Here is a 21,396-nt window from a genome sequence, read left to right as displayed (position 1 = left end):
AGATGCAAAATTCTAGACAAAATTCTAGCAAATCAAATTCAACAGCACATTCAAAAGATAATACACCATAATCAAGTGGGATTTAACCATGGGATGCAAAGATGGTTCAATATCCACCAATTAATGTACATGATGTACCACATTAATAGAATGAAGGCTGAAATATCACATGATCCTCTCAATAGATGGACAAAAAGACAAAATTCAACATCCTTTCATGATAAAAGCTCTCAACAAATTGGGTATAAAAGGAACATACCTCAGTTTAACAAAGATCATGTATAACAAACACAGAGCTAACATCATTCTCAACAATGAAAAGCTGAAAGGTTTTCCTCTAAAGTCAGGAACAAGACAAGGGTGCCTACTCTCACCACTTTTATTCAACATGGTACTGGAAGTCTTAGCCAGAGCAATTAGGAAAGAAAAAGAAATAAAAGACATCCAAATTGGAAAGGAAGAAGTAAAATGGTCTCTGAATACAGATGACATGATCTTATACACAGCAAACCCTAAATACTCCACTAGAAAATTGTTAGAAATAATAAAACAAATTCAGTGAAGTTACAAGATACAAAACCAACATACACAAATCAGTTGCACTTCTACACAATAACAACAAAATATCTAAAAGAAAAATAAAGAAAACAATCCTATTTACACTACCATCGAAAACAGCAAAATACAAGGAGGTAAATGATCTGTACACTGAAAACTATAAGACTTTGATTAAAGAAATTGAGGAAGACGCAAATAAATGCAAAGATACCCCATGTTCATGGAATGGAAGAATTTATACGGTTAAAATGTCTCTACTATCAAAAGCCATCTAAAGATTCAACTCAATCCCTATCAAAATTCCTCCAGAGTGCCAATTGAGGGATGAATGGATAAAGAAGGTATAGTATATATACAACAGAATATTATTCAGCCATGTGAGAGAAGAAAATCCTTCCATTTGTGACAACATGGATGGATCTGGCATTATGCTAAGTGAAATAAGTCAGATACAGAAAGACAAATCCAGCACAGTATCACTTATATGTGGAATCTACAAAAAGCCAAACTGATAGAAGCAGAGAGCGGAATGGTGGTTGTCAGGGACTGGGAGAAGTTAGTCAAAGGTATGAACTTTTAGTTACAAGATGAGTAAGTTATGGGGATCTAATATTCAGCATGGTGACTACAGATAACAATACTTTATCAAATATTTGAAAGTTGCTAAGAGTCAATCTTAAATGTTCTCACCACACACACACACACACAAATTACGTAAGGTGTTGGATGTATTAACTAACTTTATTATGGTAATCATTTCATACTATATATGTATATCAAACCATCACGTTATTTACCTTAAACTTATACAATGTTATGTCAATTTATATCTCAATAAAGCTAGAAACAAAAAACTTTTTTACCAAAATATTTAAATATATCAGCATCTTTAGAATAAAAGAAAAAAAAAGAAAAAGAAAAAAGAAATGGTTTCTCAAGTTCTCACTTAGCTGGACTCTATTTAACAAAAATGTTGTCTTGTAGGTATGTGCCATACCCACTTTGTACCACAATGGTATTTGTGTATGAACATTTCAATATGTCCCTACTGCTTCTAATTTTTATAAAGTGGAATTTTGATAAAGCTAGCTACACGACACCACTGCTAAATATCTTAGGGAATGAACTATTCTTGTTATAATGAAATATGAACTATTCCTGTTATAATGAAATATGACAATGTCAGAGTTGTTTAAGAATATTTAAAAAAAAAATAATACAGTGCAGAAATACCACAAAAATCTTGCTAAGATTGTGTGAGGGATACAAAATATTTAATTTTTTTTTTTTTTTTGGCAAAACAAAACCACACACAGAGAGGACAGCCCCGTCATTTTCATATCTGATGCAGTAAGAATTTTGAAGGGGGACTGAAATGCATTACCAGAATGTTTGATCTGGAAGAGCTGCTTATTAGAGAAATGAGAAAAAACAAAAGCCAGAGATGGTAAGTGACCTGCCTGAAGTCATGCAGTTAGAGGCAGGCAATGATAGCTGGAATGCAAAAACGCCTAAAAATGTAAGCCTCTTCCCTTTGTAAAGGAATCTTTGCAAATAGAAGCATGGTAGACAAAAAATTCCTTTTATTTATTTGCTAGCTGTATTTAATTAATTCATATCTGTTCTTGATGGTCTGTTACTGATTTGCAAATCTGAGTAGCTCATGATTTGGGGAGGAGAAGAAATATTCTAATGGGGAAAAAGCTGTGCAAATGGAAAAACTGTTAATGACATACACATTAGTTATATGCTTTATAAATACTCAGGGTTTAAATTTTCATTCTTTTAAGACGAATAAAAGATGTTATACATGTACATGCATACCTTGTTTTATTGCACTTCACAGATATTATGTTTTTTTTTTACAAATTGAAGGTTTGTAGCAACCCTGTGTCTATCAAGTCTATTGGCACCATTCTTCCAACAGCATTTGCTCACTTTGTGTCTCTGTATCACATTTTGGTAATTCTTGCAATATTTCAACTTTTTCATTATTATTATATTTGTTATGGCAATCTGTGACCACTGATCTTTGATGTTACTACTGTAATTGTTTGGGGCGCCAAAAACCACGCTCATATTAGAAAACAAACAACTGATGTTCTGACTGATCCACTGAACACTGAGATGTTCCCCTGTGTCTCTCTCTCTTTGGGCCTCCCTATTCCCTGAGACAAAACAATATTGAAATTAGGCCAATTAATAACCCTACAATGGCCTGTAAGTATTCAAGTGAATGGAAGAGTCACATGTCTCTAACTTTAAATCAAAAGCTAGAAAGGACTAAGCTTAGTGGGGAAGGTATGCTGAAAGCCAAGATAGGCTGAATGCTAGGCTTCTTGCCCCAAACAGTTAGCCAAGATGTAAATGCAAAGGAAAAGTTCTTGAAGGAAACTAAAAGGGCTACTCCAGTGAACACACAAATGATTAGAAAGCAAAACAGCCTCACTGCTGATAACAGAGAAAGCTATAGTGGCCTAGATAGAAGATTAAACCAAGCCACAACATTTCCTTAAACCAAAGCCTAATCCAGAGCAAGACCCTAACTCTCTTCAGCTCTTTGAAGGCTGAGAGAGGTGAGGAAGCTGCAGAAGGAAAGCTAGCAGAGTTTGGTTCATGAGGTTTAAGGACAGAAGCTGTCTCCACAACATCAAAGGGCAAGGTAAAGCAGCAAGTGCTGATGTAGAAGCTGTAGCATATTATCCAGAAGATTTGGCTAAGATAAACAATGCAGGTGGCTACACTAAACAACAGATTTTCAACGTAGAAACACCCTTTTTGGGAAGAAGATGCCTTTTATAGCTAGAAAGGAGAAGTTAATGCCTGGCTTCAAAGGACAGGCTGACAACTCTTGTTAGAAGCTAACGCAGCTGGTGACTGAAGCTAAAACCAGTACTCATTTACCACTCCAAAAATCCTAGGGCCCTTGAGAATTATGCTAAATCTACTCTGCCCAGGCTCTCTAAATGGAACAATAAAGTCTGGAGACAGCACATCTGTTTATAACAGGGCTTGCTGAATTGAATATTTTAAGCCCATTGTTGAGACTTACTGCTCAGAGAAAAAGATTCCTTTCAAAATATTACTGCTCATTGACAATGCACCTGGTCATCAGGGCTCTGATGGAGGGGTACAATGAGATTCATGTTGTTCTCATGCCTCCTAACACAACACACATTCTGCAGCCCCATGGATCGAAGAGTCATTTCAACCTTCAAGTCTTCTTTAAGAAATACACTTCATAAGGCTATAGTTGCCATAGCCAGCGATTCCTCCTATGGAACTAGGCAAAGTAAGTTGAAAACCTTCTGGAAAGAATTCACCATTCTACATGCCATTAAAAACATTCATGATTCATGGGAAAAGGTCAAAATAGTAGCAGTAACAGGAGTTTGGAAGAAGTTGATTCTAACCCTCATGAATGACTTTGAGAGGTTCAAGACTTCAGTGAAGGAAGTAACTGCAGATGTGGTGAAACCAGCAAGAGAACTAGAATTGGAAGTGAAGATGTGACTGAATTGTTGCAATCTCATGATAAAAGCTGAATATATGGGGATTGCTTCTTATGGATGAGCAAAGAAAGTGGTTTCCTGAGATGGAAACTACTCCTGGTGCAGATGCTGTGAAGATTGCTGAAATGACCACAAAGGACTTAGAATATTATATAAACTTAGTTGATAAAACAGCAGCAGTGTTTGAGAGGACTGACACCAATTTTGAAAGAAGTTCTATTGCGGGTAAAATGCTATCAAACAGCACTGCCTGCTACAGAGAAATCGTTTCTGAAAGGAAGAGGCAATCGATGCAGCACACTTCATTGTTGTATTATTTCAAGAAATCACCACAGCCACCCAAACTTCAGCAACCGCCACCCTGATCCGTCAGCAGCCATCAACTTCAAGGCAAGACCCTCCACCAGCAAAAAGAATACAACTTGCTGAAGACTCATGACGGTTAGCACTTTTTGGCAATGAAGTATTTTTAAATTTAGGTACGTACATTTTTTAGACATAATGCTATTGCACACTTAATAGTCTACAGTACAGTGTAAACATAACTTTTATATGCACTGAGAAACCAAAAATTTATCACTTGCTTTATTGCGGTTATTTGCTTTACTGAGGTGGTCTGAAATTGAGCCCCCGGTATCTCTGAGGTATGCCTGTAGTTCTTAAAATGTTTGATTTGGAAAAAGTCTTAGTTAAAAATACCAAATTTTATAAATTACAGCAATCATTTAAATAAATGTTTAAATTTCTCTAATAAAAATTTGTCAAATTTAACACTTTAAACCTTTCTTTAATTTTATTCTTAAGAAAGCAATTAGAAATCATTCATTTAATTTTTTTTTTTTTTTAAAGATTTATTTTATTGATTGATTGATTGATTGATTGCTATGTTGGGTCTTCGTTTCTGTGCTAGGGCCTTCTCTAGTTGTGGCAAGCGGGGGCCACTCTTCATCGCGGTGCGCAGGCCTCTCACCATCGCGGCCTTCCCTGTTGCGGAGCACAGGCTCCAGACGCGCAGGCTCAGCAGTTGTGGCTCACGGGCCCAGTCGCTCCGCGGCATGTGGGATCTTCCCAGACCAGGGCTCGAACCCGTGTCCCCTGCATTGGCAGGCGGACTCTCAACCGCTGCGCCACCAGGGAAGCCCCATTTAATTTTTTAAGTTCAAATTTTAACAAGACGTTAAAGAGGTAAAGGGAATATAGACCAAAGATTTTATCTAACAATTAGACTAACAGTATTGACTTGATCTCAAGACCACTTAGCCAGTTAGGAACAAGCTAGAATTCAAAGTCAGGTTTCTGAATTCAGTCTAGTATTCTCAACAAGTTTTCTTCTAAACTATTTGAGATAACTTTCCCTCATTTTGTGACCCAACTCCAAGCCTCCCTCAAATCTTTTTGTAAAGAAATTAAATATAAACATAAGAAAAGAGGCTTGTTAATCAAGAGGGCTCAGGTTCATACCTTTGGCAGTGTTTTGGGTCTCTGCTGCAGTGTGAGATGTCTACATTTTGCTTAAGGCACTGAGCCTAAGTGTAGGAACTCAAAGAGTCAGTACGACTCTGTACTGTCATGAGGGACTTCAAATTCTTTATCCTTCTTTACTTCTTTCCTGTCCATCTTCCTTCCTCACTTAGTTTCTCCCTCTTTATATTTACAGATATTTATATTTACATAAATATGCCTTATTATGTGAAGGCACAGTCTTACACATAAGGACACAAACACCATCTTTTGAGGTTCATGATCTTGCACTAATTTAAAAGGTTAAAACAAATGCACAAATAACTAACCCAAGGTAGAATGTGATAAACTTCATAGGAGAGACTGAAAATGTGGAGGTTTATAAAAGAATTCAAATACAGCCACACTTCTTAAATTTAAATAAAATTATTTTGAAGCTTAAAAGGCTAAGTAATCACGATTAACAAATAGTTTTTACACATGCATGGAACAGTCTTCACAATACTGGGGGATATGAAGGAAACCACAGCTTTCATTATTTGAAGTTGACACAGTGTTTGCCTTGGAAAATTCTCAGGAAACTGTGGTTTTCATACACCTCCAGTTTCTTCCATTTCAAATAAATTAAATTAAAAAAGGAAAACACCTCACTTTTTAATGGACACATTTTATTTTGGCATATGGGTATTTACTGTGAACACAAAGCATTTGGTGTTCAAGTTTGAAAAGAATTTTGAGAATGTACATGTAAATATAAACAAGAGTCTAAAAATGAAAAAGCTCTCTTACACACCATGTTCATTCCTTTGAAATGTTGCCTTAAAACAAACTGACGCTAAATGAACTAGTACAGGTAGAATGCTAGTAGCATACTTTTAACATTAACTGGACTTAAATTCAATTCCAGGTTTTACCTAATGATATAAACCAACACATTCATATTTGTATTTATTAAAAACATTTAGAGATATAATAAGAAACAGTCTATTCAGCTGGATCAGAAGAACTGTGGCAAACAAAGCAAAATACGGCTTAGAGTCCACATTTAAGAGAATGGGAGACTTTTCTGTATTCAATGAACTCTTAAAATCCCTACAACACCATGATTTCCAAAATGCAGTCTTACATATATGGGACTTATTCCATCCTTTTGTCCTAAACTTTCATTTTGTAGGCAGAGACCTGGGTTTAGAACTTGGATCTGACATTTCCTACTGACTACCTATGACCATAGGTATATTTTACCTTTCTAGGCCCGTTGTCTCATCTGTTAAATGAGATTATCATCATCTTCCCTGAGAAAGCTAACGTATATAAAGCATCTAACGAGTCAGGCAACTGGTAGATGTTAACAAATATTAATTTGCTTCCTCTCATCCTGTAGCTGTTTAATATAACTGTGTTCTATTTCCTTCCTTTCTTCCATAGTGCTTAGCCGATTGCTCTGCATATAACAGATGTTTTGAATTGCGAAGCCCTTGAAATTCTGGCAATAATTGTCTGGAAATGTCACAGTTCTAGTCCCCAAACTCTCTAGCTTTAAAACTCTCGTACAAATATTAACTGGCTACTTAATCTTTCTAACCCCTTTCTGAATTTGGAAAATGAAGACACTACTAGTATTACTACACACACATGTACACACACACATGTGCACACATGAATGTTTTCTATATGAGATCATTGTTGTAAGATCAATTGAGGTAATAATGTATATGCATGAACTGTGCAAGCTCTAAGAAGTTACACAAATTAGTTTGTTCTGCTCTATTCTGATGGTCAGACAGCTTCAAATGTACAGAGCTCTATGTAATAGCCTTATTTCCTCTTTGGTCATCTTTCACTAACCTCCCTTCCTATGGCAAACTAATCAGTCTTCTCTCCATGACACTGCTACTTGCCTCATTTTTATTCCAGAAGTTTAATTTATTAACATATTTTGATACAGAACATGAATCCAATCAAAGAATATCACAAATGACATAAAACAGTAGCAAAATAGCTGAAATCAAATAGCTTGGGAGGAATCTGAAATCATTTTAAGCAAGACAATTTCCCTTGGCTCTAAATCCTCAAGGGTTCCATCAAGAACTCTGATGAAACAGAACTGTTTTCCTTTTCTCCTTCTCCACCTCCCTTTCCTTCCTTCTGTTTGGAGGAAGATACCAAAAGGGCAGAAATGCAATCAGGTTTCGCTTGACAATATTTCAGTTAGATCCTAAACTTTCTATGTGAATATTATAAATCTCATGACTACAAATATAGTAATATGCAAATGAATTTACTATTACAAAATAAAAATGGATAAGTGAATATAGACACATTTCCCCGTTTTTAGGATGACATTTCACACAATGGAAGGTTTAACAAAGGGTTGTAAATGAAAGAAGATACCCTAAAAAAACTTGATGCTACAAATATTACACATACATCAACTAATAGTAACCTTCCAAAGTGAAAAAAATCTGACTGAAAAGTTAAAAAAAAAAAAAAAGGATATTTTATTTTGGATATTTTCAAGTTAAAATTAAATAATATTGTCAAGTTTTAGTGTTGAAATTTAAATGGAAACATAGTATTAGCCAACTAAAAATAAATTGCTTTTTATTCTCATCACAAATTAAATATTACTGAAATACTTTTAGAATGCAGCAACCAGAAAATTCAAAAAAATTTTTCTGGTAAAAACCTTAAATTATTATTTTTTTAAACTCTCAAGAGGAAACAAATATGTTCTACCATATTTTTATACAATTACCACTATTCTATTTAACATGTCATTATTTTGTCAGAAATATAGATAGACCAAGACACAAGTTAAAAACTATAACAGAACTAAAATTTTTCCTCTCTATGAATGAATGCTATGAAATAAGAATATTTACTGTAAAATCATGTTAGTATAAAATAAGGAAGCTGTTTGTAAAATTATGCTCATGACTTTGGTGTTGCCTTCCTGACAAGGACCGTGACAACAACAAATCTTCCCTCCCCTCAAACATACAAAAACATTCATGTTCTGGCCTTCTTACAATAAAATGCTTTAAAATTTAACATGGCTAAAATCAGTGAATTGCAGAGAGGTGAGTGTTAGTGTACATAAATGTAGGATCAGAGTATTTTTTTCCTTAAGGCTGGAATAGGAAAATTGATATTTACAGTTGGAGATTCCAACACACGTCTCTTAGTCAACAATAAAACAAGTAGGTAGAAAGTCAGTAAAGATGTAAATCACCTGAACAACACCATCAATCAGTTTGACCTAAATGACATTTATAGGACACTGATCCCAATATAATAATATTGTTTTCAGGTGCACATGAAATATTCACCAAGATAAGCCATACTCTGGACAAATAACACAAATAATAAAGTTAAAAGAATAAAAATCATAAAGAGTATGCACATGGATCATAAAGAAAACTAACAAAAAGATACCTGGAAACCCCCAATTGTTCAGAAATTAAACAACGTACTTCTAATTAAACCATAGGTTAAAGGTGAAATTTCAAGGGAAATTTAAAACATTTTAAACTCAAAGAAAATAAAATATATCATATTTATAAGATGTAGCTAAAGCAGTGCTTAGAGGGATATTTATAGCATTAAATGCTTATATTAGGAAAAAAGAAAGGTCTAAATCAGTAATTTAAGCTTCCACGTTAAGAAACTAGAGAAAGAGCAAAGTAAGCACAAATGCAAGAGGAAGAAATAATACAGATTAGAGCAAATGTGAATAAAAGTGAAAAAAGAAATGTAATAGAGTTATAAAAATCAATTAATCCAAAAATCTGTTCTCTGGTGGAACTGTCACGTAGCCTTTAGCAAAGTGGGTAGAAATGAAAAAGAGGAAATACTAAGGATGAAGCAAGTGACGCAAATGCAAGGAGCAGAAGATCTGGGTAAAAGTCCTAACTGTGCACCTAACAGTGGCATATCCTTAATTAGCTCACTTCATTCTTTCTGAGCTTCAGTTTCCTTACTTACAAAAAGGGGGTAAAAATAATTTTCATAGGGTAAATGCAGGGATTAAATAAAATATTCATAAAAACTATTTGGAAAGAATAAAAATAAAGAGTTTTTATTCTAATTTGTAAGATTAACAGACTAACTGCTATCTAACACACAAATGCCACATTAACTTCAACATACCTGTAAGGTCCTTGAGGGTGTTGTATCACAGCAAAGCAAAATTCATAAATTACCATAAAAATATTTTTTGCTGGCAGTAGTAGAGCTCAAATGGGGAAAAATCATTGTACACTAATAGTAATTGGCTTTTTAAAAAAATAATCACACCAGGTGATTGATTGACTGACTGACTGATTTTTTAGTAACTGGCTTTTGCTAAGTTTTCTCTTCAAGGAAAAAAGTGAAAGGAAAAAAGTAGGTCAACAATACAAATAAGGAACTTTTCCTAAAAGAAATACAACCCCTTGCAGAAGTACCTTTTTGCAGGTTTTTTCAAAGTTGATATCATCACCAAGAGCAGATTTAGTTACTATATCAGGTTTCAACTCCTGTAAAAGAATAAAACAAACTAATTTTAGTTATGAGCTTTATTTTAAACTGTCATTATTATATGAGAAATTCCCATGTTTTGCTTTTAAGAAATCCATTATTTAAAGAAACTACTACTTATTTTAATGACATTTCAGGACATTGGCAATTCTATCAATTTATAAAGAAATGTAGAGATTTACAGAGAAACAGTTAATTTTAATTCTTACTTTAAAAAAAAAACAATATATATTTATTTATTTATGGCTGCATGCGGGCTTTCTCTAGTTGTGATGAGTGGGGGCCACTCTTTGTTGCAGTGTGTGGGCTTCTCGTTGCGGTGGCTTCTCTTGTTGCAGAGAACGGGCTCTAGGCATGTGGGCTTCAGCAGTTGTGGCACGTGGGCTCAGTAGTTGTGGCTTGCAGGCTCCAGAGCGCAGGCTCAGTAGTTGTGGCACACGGGCTTAGTTGCTCCGCAGCCTGTGGGATCTCCCAGACCAGGGCTTGAACCCGTGTCCCCTGCATTGGCAGGTGGACTCCTAACCACTGCGCCACCAGGGAAGTCTCTTAATTCTTGATTAAAAAAAAAAAATCTAACCCACTAAACACTTTTCTATTATGGAAGGAATTAATCCAGATTTATTTTAGAAAATTAAAAAACACAGAAAAACAGAAAGAAAAATAAGTAAAATTACCAGCAATGTTTACATGGTTATAATTTTATTATACACCCTTCTACAAGCTTCTTTAAAAGAATTTAAGTTTGATATGCATTCCACTAAGGGAATGAAGGATGACTTCAGATCATATGAAAATGCAATTTTTCTACATTAATAGTTATCAAGTTATTCTAATACGCATGAAAAAAATGAACATTTTTTTTTTTATTATTGTCTAGAAGAAAGCTAAATAGAAAAATCAGTCGATATTAAAACAACACTGAGTGACAGTAAGGTGTATCGTATATGTGATGTGACAAAAACTGTGCAAACATTAAGTGAAAATGATATTTAAATTATACTTTAAACAAAAACAGGACCATAGTATTTTGTAAACTAGCTTTATTTAATAACAGGGCAAATGTCTATTTTTGGTTTTTTTGCTCTTATTTATTTAACCAAATTCTTACTACTGGACATTAATACATTTTCTGATTTTTGATCTTTTTATAAATAGGAATGTGATGACTACCCTTGTACATACTGGTTTGTGTAACTCCTTCTGAAAAATTACCACAGATTCTATATTAAAGAGATATATTGGAGTTTTGGAAGAAGAGTAGAATGGGAAAAAAAAATCAAATATTGATAATGATGATCCAATGTCAAAAAGATCAGAAAGCACTGTTTCTGAGAGTAAAAACTCAATTTCATTTTGTGTACACTAATATAAATGTGAAAAATGTGTACGTAAAACAAATCCATATAAAAAGTACATAAATAATGGACTCCTTTTAAATTGTATATGTGTGTATATATAAAAAAATTCATTATGTGACATATTTTGGCTGAAAATGTCTTAGTTTGATGAGCTAATTTAGGAGATGGCCTCCCTTAAGCAGTTTCAAGTTAATAAAGCTATTTAAATTACAGTTAAAAATCCAGATTTTAAGACTTGCCCCACGTTTGTCAATGGCTGGCTACAAGCACCTTTTTTTAACTCTGTAAGACAAAAATCAGCCTAAAGAGTGAACTGGTTAAATTTTATTGCTAAAATGAACTTAAGTAAGTGCAGAAGGTAATGATACTACCTAAATCTCAACCCACCCACATATTCCCTCCAAAACAATAAATTCAACAAGGAGTACAAATAAAACCAAACATGAACCGTGCCCTCAGCGTTATTAGTAGATAAATACCTATAAGCAGAGAAACTAACACCAAATTCAACAGCTCTCACTGCTGCTACAAGCTTATGAATATACAGAGCCAGAGAATGAAAGACTAAGATACTAGGAGGAAAAGAAGAGAGTGGAGGGAAGGACATGCATTAATGACAGACAAAAAGCACCACAAGAAAGCAAAAAGTACTACAAAAGGTCAAAGTATTGAACACAAGTCTCAGATTTGGTAATTCACAGCACTACAGAGAAGGAAGGGCTTGAAAGCGAGTGATTTTGAAGGCGACAGCCTCAAGAAGCACTGCTTTGAGGAGAATTAGATAAACAGGGGTTGTGCACTTCCCTTTAGTGATAACAGTGTAGGTAAAGGAAAGAAAGAGAAATTAAGGACCCTACAGAGATGAAAGAAAATACATGTAAACCAAGTCCTCCTTCTCATTATCCACTAAAAAAATGTCACTTTGCCATACTGACATAAGGTGGGCCCTGTATAAGAAACGTCTACAGTTCGGAAAAGAAAAAAAGTCAAATTCATATAAAATTAATTTAAGAATAAAAAGGAAAATGTAAATCAAAATATTTCATCTGATTCTCTCCTAAAAACTAAACGTCAAAAAGACAACTGTAACATAACCCTGCAAACTTCATTGGGGAGCCTCAAACAAGTAGTTGGGGTCTATACAAAAAAATTTGCAAAATGAGAAATTAAAACACTGAAGAAGAGAAATAGGTAAAACACAGAAGTGCATCAACAGTTGATAAAGCTTAGGAAATAAAATGCAAGAAAAGAAAAACAATCTCAGAAAGAGAGAACAGATTTAAAGAAAAATTCAATAAGGAACACTGAAGAAAGGCAAGAAAACTACCAAGAAAATGAAAATAAGATAAAGAAAAAGGAACTATAGTTCTAAAACAACTTTCTGGAAAAAAACAACCAAAAAATTTAACAAAATGGTTTACTATGTACCTAGCTTAAAGAGACCTGAACAATCAATAATGAAACTTATTCTGGTAAAACTATTAGATTTTAAAGACAAAGGGAAAAAATCTTCAGAGCTTGTGGCCAAAAAGATCAATTTAGGGGCTTCCCTGGTGGCACAGTGGTTGAGAGTCTGCCTGCCAATGCAGGAGACACGGGTTCGAGCCCTGGTCTGGGAAGATCCCACATGCCACGGAGCAGCTGGGCCCGTGAGCTGCAATTACTGAGCCTGCGCGTCTGGAGCCTATGCTCCGCAACAAGAGAGGCCGCGATAGTGAGAGGCCCGCGCACCGCGATGAAGAGTGGCCCCCGCTTGCCACAACTAGAGAAAGCTCTCGCACAGAAATGAAGACCTAACACAGCCATAAATAAATAAATTTTAAAAAAAAAAAAAAAAAAAAAAAGATCAATTTAGTTATAAGGGTGAAAAAACTGAGCTGGTATCAGATATCAAGAACAAAATAAACATAAGTATGCAGCAGCATTTTCAATATAAGCAAGTGTAAGCCAAGAATTTTACAGTCAAATAGCTCTAAAGAATCAGGTCTAGAGAAAATAGTTTTGAACTTGCAAGAATTCAGGAAATACAGTATACATGTGTTTGTCTCCAGAGGAATCTTCTAGAGGAGGAAGGAGTTCAGCCAGCAAGAGATAATTTTGGTAAAAGAACTGATGGTGAGTATGTATCTGCAGAGCTAGAATTAAAAGAAATGTGGGGGCACAGGAGAAAGAATAACACATAAACTTTGTCCTCATGCTCAGAGCCTGTGAATAAGTTACCTTACATGGCCAAAGAGACTTTATTATGTATTTAAGTTAAGGATCCTAAAATGAGGATCCTGGATTACCCAGAGTGGGCCTAATGTAACCACAAGGCTCCTCCTAAGAGGGAAGCAGAAGGGTATGAGTTAGAGAAAGAGGAGAAAAAGGGAGAGATACTGAGGTACTGAGATCTAAAGATGCTGTGCTGTTGACCTTGAAGACGGAGGAAGGGGCCATGAGTCAATGAACATAGGTGACCTCTAAAACCTGAAAGAGTCTCCACAAGGGATACAATTCTGTCAACATCTTGGTTTAAAACTTCTGACTTCCAGAACTGTAAGATAATAAATCTGTGTTGTTTTTAGCCGCTAAGTTTGTGTTAACTTGTTGCAACAGCACTAGAAAACTAATATACATACGTTTTATCTCCCACCAATCTTCATATTATAAAATAATTCATTACACCATATTATTTGGACAGCATCATATACCATAAATAATGCCTAGAATTAAATACTTATCTTAAAACTATAAAAGTAAAATCTAGATGCATTTAGATGGCTTAAACTTTCCTTATCACCCCACTCATACTTCAGTATTTTGGGTCAACTCATTTTTACCTTAATTTTAAATATAAACATATGTGTCATTAAAAGGGAATGCTATCTCCTATGACATAGTTCATGTAAAATTTTTAAATGGTGCTTAAATAACAAAACTGTATGGACAGGAATGCTGTGCCATAACTAGAATTTTGGTTCAGAACTATCCTAATTAGACACTGAGGAATTTAATAAATCAAGCAGTTTATTAGACAATGCAAAAATTGCAATAAAATATATATTATGAAGTTATTCTTCCCTCCCTACACTTCTATTCAGAAGAGATCAGGAACTGCCTTTCAGAATAAGACTCTTTGATGTGTTATTCCAAATGGATAGACAGCACCTCAAATGTTAGTATTCCCTTCAGCAGGTAAGATGAAATTTAACCCACAGCCTTTCTCAATCCTTCTAAGAGTCTGCTATGCAGTCTACTTGACAAGTTCGTGGTAAATTGCCAGGACTTTCAAATCATCTCTTAATTGCTCCAAATTCTAAATTTATATGCATTCTGACTCAGAATATCTAATACACGTTTAAAGGAAGAAGTCTTAAACAACTATTTTCATTATTCTTGGATTGGATTTAGTAGTTCTAATGATAGGTTATAATTTCGCCACAAAATTTAATTTACTCATATTGTAAGAATAAATTACCCTTCAAACTGATTATGAAAGCCGGTTGCTACAGCAAAATTCACTAGGGTCTAACAGATCAGTAATATAAACTGCAGGGGATAGTGGGAATTTATTTTTTTTTTAAAGATCTGAAGTAATTCACAGTTTTCAAAGAATGCCTTGGATGATGGATGTTTTACTGGATTTGCGGCTGCGGTACCGTACCTGACAATACATCTACTCTCTTCATTATAAACGAATGGCTTCCCACAAGAGTTTGAAAAGCACATAAGATTGCAAGCTTTGTGGATAAAACTCCAAAAAGCCCTCATTTAGGTAAAACGTAGAGAACTCTAAAAGACAAATGGTATTTAGAGGACAAGAAAGAGTTGCAACAATGCCAGGTTTCTGGCTAACTACTCAGAAGAGGAAGTAGTTGGAACCAGCTTGTTGGGAACACTTCTGCTTAAGCTAGTTTGAACATGGTTAGGTAGTAAGCCATCTGGTCAAAAGGTCTGAGGAACTACATAAAACAGTCAGGGAATAATTTATGCTTATACTAAGCTTAATCTTTCATTTTCTTGATGGGAAAATGGAACGAAGAGCCCAGAGTGTTAAGTTCTTCAAGGGTGAGAATGGTCTCTTATCCACCTTTGACTATTTGATCCTAGTATAATGATATCAATACATTTGTTCAACAGAAATGGACCAGAGTGAAAAAATTTTAAATGCCTATTTCTTAGCGATAGGTCAGTAAAGTCTCTTACCAATAGACAAGTCAAATTCAGAATTTCCAAAGAATTTTTAGTTGCCAATGTGGGTTTTTTCTTTAGAAAAGCGAAGATGAAGTGATAAAATACTAGAAAAAATAGCTAGGACTACTAGAGTGTTGCAAAACAGAAGACTTAACTGCTCAAAAGTATTCTACATTACCATAATTTTTATTCATAGTGGGAGAAGGCCAAATACTACTTAAGAACTCACTGAAACGTAGATATTATATTGTGAATGGCTGGGAAACCGCATTAGCTAATAAGCCAGGCAGGTGCCATAAAAGACAAGACTGCTCTTTCTGAGAAAAGATTTCATTACCAACTGGAAAACTAAGATCCATTTCTAGACCCAGCAAAAGACATTTTTACACAGCAGCTCTGTTCCTATTCTAAAGACATTAAACATACTCAATGCAGAAAGGTAGACTTAAACATGGTTAAGAAAATACCAATAAAAATGTGAAAGAAAAGACACCAGTTCAGTGCTTATATGATAATTTTACACTATGCTATTCCTAGTATATGGGGTTAATTCTAAGTAAAATGAATAAGACAGGAACACTTGGCTTTCTTTTATACAAAACTAATTCCAATGCCTTTTTTTCAGATAAAATATTTCTCTTAAATTTTAGAGTTTTCTGTACTTTAAATTGAATTTAACCATTTCAAATAATTCTGCAATTTCTAATGCAGAATAAGATGCATTATTCCATATGGTAATTTGCAAATTTTATACCAAAGTCATACGTTATGGACTTTGGAAAAAAATACCTACCTAGATTTCAACTTAAAAAAGAAAATTTTAAACACTTAAAATTTGACAGAAAGTAAAATGACAAAAGTAAAAACACAAAACCATTCTCAATTAGAAAACCATGGATCAAGAAAAAAACAATGGGAAAATGAAGATACCTGAGTTATGTAACAAATGCTAAATATGGAATACTGCACTAAACAACTTTAAAATGAGTGTAAGAGAGACACATTAGACAAGTAAAACGAGCTATTTTACAAAAATGCTGCAAAGATTTTTCATAAAAAAAGATGTTTAAATATATCATCAAAGGGAAATTAAAAATAACACTAATTGCCACCAATCAAATGCTAACTGAACTTAGTTTCTGAAACTGAGCTTAAGTAGTTTTTTTCCCTTAGATTTCCTTAAAATAACTCAAGTCTGAAAATCTTCATCTTCCCACTTGCAAGCTTATTCATCAGTGAGCAGGGCTCCGTGCTGACCTGTATAAGACATACATTCTTTTATATTTAGACATTCAATCCGCTCTTATTTCTAGCATCAGTATAACTCGTTTCTTTTATTTAAGGTTTCAAATTTATAACTATCCAATCCATCTTAAAGATGAAATAAAGCATTAACTTCTTTACAATATATATGCTATGAGTTACTAATCCAGTCATAAAACATCAGAATTATAAGGGACTTCAGCTCTCACATAATTCTACACCTGTGTAGGAAAGGGTTAACTCAGCAGGCCTGGGCTGCTCAAACTCTGCACATTCCTGAGAAGACCCATCTTCAGGACTGACCTTTGGCCAGTTCCTAGGAAATAAGTTCTGAGCCCTTGGGCCACAGGCTTTCCAATTTGATGAGGCAGTTTACCCTAACAATGTGATTTATGGTGATCAAGTCTCTGCTCTGGGGAGCTGGAGCCTGAGTAGTTGAGGTGAGTCACGTAGGTGATTCATGGCTATGTGACTGGCTCCCGAAAAAACCCCTGACACCAAGGCTCAACTGAGCTTCCCTGGTAGGCAACACTCTGCAAGTGTTGTCACACATCACTGCTAGGAGTGTGTCCATGCGACTATACTGGGAGAGGGCATCTACAAGCTTACGCTTGATTTCTCCTGGACTTCCCCCCATGTGCCTTTTCCTTTTGCCGATTTTAATCTGTATCCTTGAACAGAAATAAACTGTTGCTCTGAGTATAAAAGTTTTTTCTTTTCCCTAAGTCCTGTGAATCCTTCTAGTGAATCACTTAACCTTGGGGACCCTCAACCACTCAGCTTTATAGAAGAGAAAATGATAACCCAATAAAGTTTAAGAGACTCATTCAAGGTATTACAACAGGGCTCAAACTAGAATCCCCACATTTTGCTTTTTGCCATAACCTGTTGTCAGTGGTGATAAAGTAGAAATTCCTTCTTCATCATGTTAAACTAACATTGCTCAAGTTTCCTGCATTAAAGATAGCCATTCACTAATAACCAGATCCATCAGAATATTTCAGTTCCTTTATTTCACACTGTGCCAGATGCTATTGCTTTGCTTATATTCAAAAGAGCAAATTTAATTGAAATTAGTTAATCCCAATTTTGATAATTTGGCTGTCTCCTTGTCTTTCTTCTCTCCAGAGGCTTTCGTTTGAACAAATGAATATACTGACTCATAACTATATAACCAGTGTAATGCTGTCTCTGGCTGAGTGGGTAAAGTATGTTTGCAACCAAACTATTCTATATCAGGCAGTGGGAAGGGACACTGGGTAAAGACAAAAAGTAACTTGGAGGCAGTAATCAAGCTGACATTAATTCCAAGAGGCTCTAAGATTGGGCTTTTAACGCAGTAAAATATAAAACATGTTTGTAGTTTCCAAATGTGATTTAAATTGGAATATGATATTTAGATATGAGGGGTTAATCCCAATACCAGGGAATTACAAGTGACAAGAAAAGTCATGGATTCTTGGAGGTTTTTCTGGTCTATTTGGAAATGAAGGCAAGAAATGGACTTCTCTGAAATAAAGAACTGAAAATAACTCGTGAGAGACCTATTGACATCCAAATTCATGCTTTTCCACAGATGGGAATCTCATTATGGTTACCCTTCAGTGACAACAAAAACCTTATTTCCTAAATATTGTTCTACTGTCTCCTAAATACAGTACCAGATGGAACTTCAATAAGGTTATACTCTGTCATCATATTGCCAAGGGATTTTTCCAAATAAAATCTTTGTCTTACTCCTTCACCTATTCCTGTGTTATCTATGGTAATTAATGGCATCTCCAGCCTCTGCTACTCAGGTTAGACAGCTCAGAGTCATCTGACACTGTGGGGTTCTTCGTCATGCTTCTGTTATGCTCCCATCCCCCTTTCCACTTTCTCTGCTGTAGTGTCTGTTGAATTTAGTTCCCTCCTTTGGATTACCATTATCCTACCCACAGCTTCAGAACTTCATTATCGACTGTGTGGATTATAATAGCGTAACTGGGTTTCCTGCTTCCAGAACCAGTTAACTCCAAGGCCCATTATGTCACCGTCTTGAATACAGAATGAAGCCAAAGAACTTAAGTCTGGTCTTTCATTACCTGGTCTCAATGCCTCTTTCTAATATTACATAATACACTTTTTCTAGGAGTCTCATATGCCATTCATTCAGTTTTACACAGAATTCCCTGAATAAATTTCCTATTCTCCCACCTCAGTATCTTTGGCTGGCCGTCTGCTTTTAAAATTTTTATCGTGAAATGCCTTTCTCTAACTGGTCACCTACCTTTCTCACTCCCCTTCTCCCCAGTCAAGATCTATTCAATTCTTGGTTTCTGAATGTCACTAAAATGAAACAAGGCTTCTTAGAGAAATGGCTGATTATGGATCTGAGGCAGAAAAAGTATAATCCCTGCAAAATTTTGTTATGCCAGAAAAGGAAGAACTAATTGAGTTCTCTCAAAAAGTCATAAAAGCTGGCTTAGAAAGGATACTACTGGTCAAATTTGGGTGTCCAAAAGAGTAATGACAGCAAATTATAACCACACTGACCATATCATTTGTTGTTCAAACCAGGACCCATTTGAGAGTGAAATGAGGCTCTATTAAAAATAATGCTGGGACAAGTGATGATTACCAGAACACCAGGGAAATCTAGTCATATGGTCACCCTAATTATAACACTTGACAATTCTTGCTACCTCCAGATTCTCTTTATTTTCTCTTAAAGCCACTTCAAGCAGGCTTTTACCCCGCCAATGCTATTCTTGTTAAACTGACCAATCTTCACGTTGCTAAATCTAATGAGCAGCTCTCAGCGCTCCTCTTACTCGACATCTGACTCTTACCTTCCTTGGCCTATTACCAACTTTCAGTAAGTTAACTGCTCCTTTTTCCTTGATATACTTTCTTTATTTGACTTACAGGACCCATGCTATTGGCTGTTCTTTCTTAGCTTTCTTTGCTAGTTCTTCCTTAGCTTTCTTTGCTAGTTCTTCCTCTAACTAAATACCTTAACGGTAGACCACGATTCTGTCCTTGGTATTCTTCTCTTCACTATTATCTAATATTTAGTGATTTCATCCAGTTTCTTGACTTTAAAGATCACATACATGTCAAACAACTCCCAGAAGTCTTCCTTCAGCCGAAACCTCTATTCCGCACCTCCAGACCTTAGATATCAAACTACTTCATATCATCTCTCCTACCCCTTCGTACCCTGCTCTATTTTTTCCACAGTATATCATCCACCTAACATAATATATAATAACTTATTATTATGTCCATCTTCCCCCAATCCCCCAGAAAAATAAATTACAAAAGACCAGGAAATTCTATTTTTCCCCCCTCAGGTGTATCATAAGTGCCTAGAAAAGAACATGTCATTTGGTAAATGTTCAAAAATACTTGTTAACAGAATAGATACTGAAGTTATTTTTACTTGTTAGACATTATAAATTGTTAAACTGAGTACCTCAGTTATCTCAGTATTGGGTATAGCATAAATCAGACCTGCCAGTAAACACTGCTCCTGTTCAGGAGCTGAATGAACTACAAGAGAGTACATTTAATAACTGTCTTTCATCCAAGTTTATTATTTTTTAATTTTCTAAATTAAAAACAAACAAAAAACCCTGTTAATCTTTATCCTTGACCAGGTTGATATGTGAATCTAAATTGCTATCACATCTAACACATAACTTCATTTAGGTAAACTAGTAAAATAATCTAAAAACTTTGTATCTCTTGATCCTGCTAGTGTTTCCTTTACAAAACAAACACGATACATTCTTACATTGTGAAGTTATAGTCAGTCACTTTTTAAGACTCAGCTTCATGCTACGGGAAGCTTTCCTTGAATCCTCAAAGCAGTACTAAGTGGTGCTCCTCCAATACATCTATCAGTGTACTATACACTGTAGTGAAACTGTTTACATGTCCATGTCTCTCATTAGACTATAAGCTTCTCAAGGGCAAATGCCATATTAATTTCTATATACCTATAAACTAGCACAGTATTTGTCATACAAAGTACAGACCTAGTATATTTTTGTTGAGCTGAAATAAAGTACTTTGGTCATGAGGATGGTTCTGAAACGACATTATAAAAATGTGCAAACTTTTCTGGCAAAGTACAGAACTAAACAATATCAGGTAAAACTTTCATTTCTTGGATCCTACAGTACAAACTAAAATAATAAGAATGATTTCAGCACTGGTCTAAATTCACAATGCAACACAGACAATGATGATGGACTGCGTGGTATAGTACATCTCCAAAAGATCTCTGTTCACGAACTGTGTCGTTGAATAGTTTTGGCCTACCTTAAAAAAAATGGTATTGAAGGCAATGGCTATCTTGAATAATATTTCATCTGTGCTATTTATATGGAGTGAAAGACTACAGAGATTCAAAATCTTAAAAAGTTTATTAAAAGAGTACTATACTAGGAACACTGATATTGCATATTTTATTTAATCCCCACAGAAAAGAAGTCTGACAGGAATTATTTCCAGTTTTAAAATGAAGAAACAGACTCAACGACACACAATTAGTTAATGGT

The 21,396-nt window shown here is 35.0% G+C and overlaps 1 protein-coding gene across 2 annotated transcripts in view; it reads right to left on the bottom strand.

Annotated features, from left to right (window-relative positions):
• LOC118892993 (serum response factor-binding protein 1) overlaps window positions 1-21,396 on the bottom strand; it is a 61,084-nt gene that overhangs the window by 14,463 nt on the left and 25,225 nt on the right. For both annotated transcript variants that reach the window (XM_036848102.1, XM_036848103.1), the window contains exon 4: window positions 9,980-10,051. In XM_036848102.1, the coding sequence (XP_036703997.1) occupies window positions 9,980-10,051 (72 nt within the window). The remainder of the gene's footprint in view (window positions 1-9,979; window positions 10,052-21,396) is intronic.

Source organism: Balaenoptera musculus, chromosome 3, assembly GCF_009873245.2.
Source record: "Balaenoptera musculus isolate JJ_BM4_2016_0621 chromosome 3, mBalMus1.pri.v3, whole genome shotgun sequence".
NCBI lineage: Eukaryota > Metazoa > Chordata > Mammalia > Artiodactyla > Balaenopteridae > Balaenoptera > Balaenoptera musculus.
Note: the sequence above shows the minus strand (reverse complement) of the source record. Positions and strands in the feature narration are given on the sequence as shown.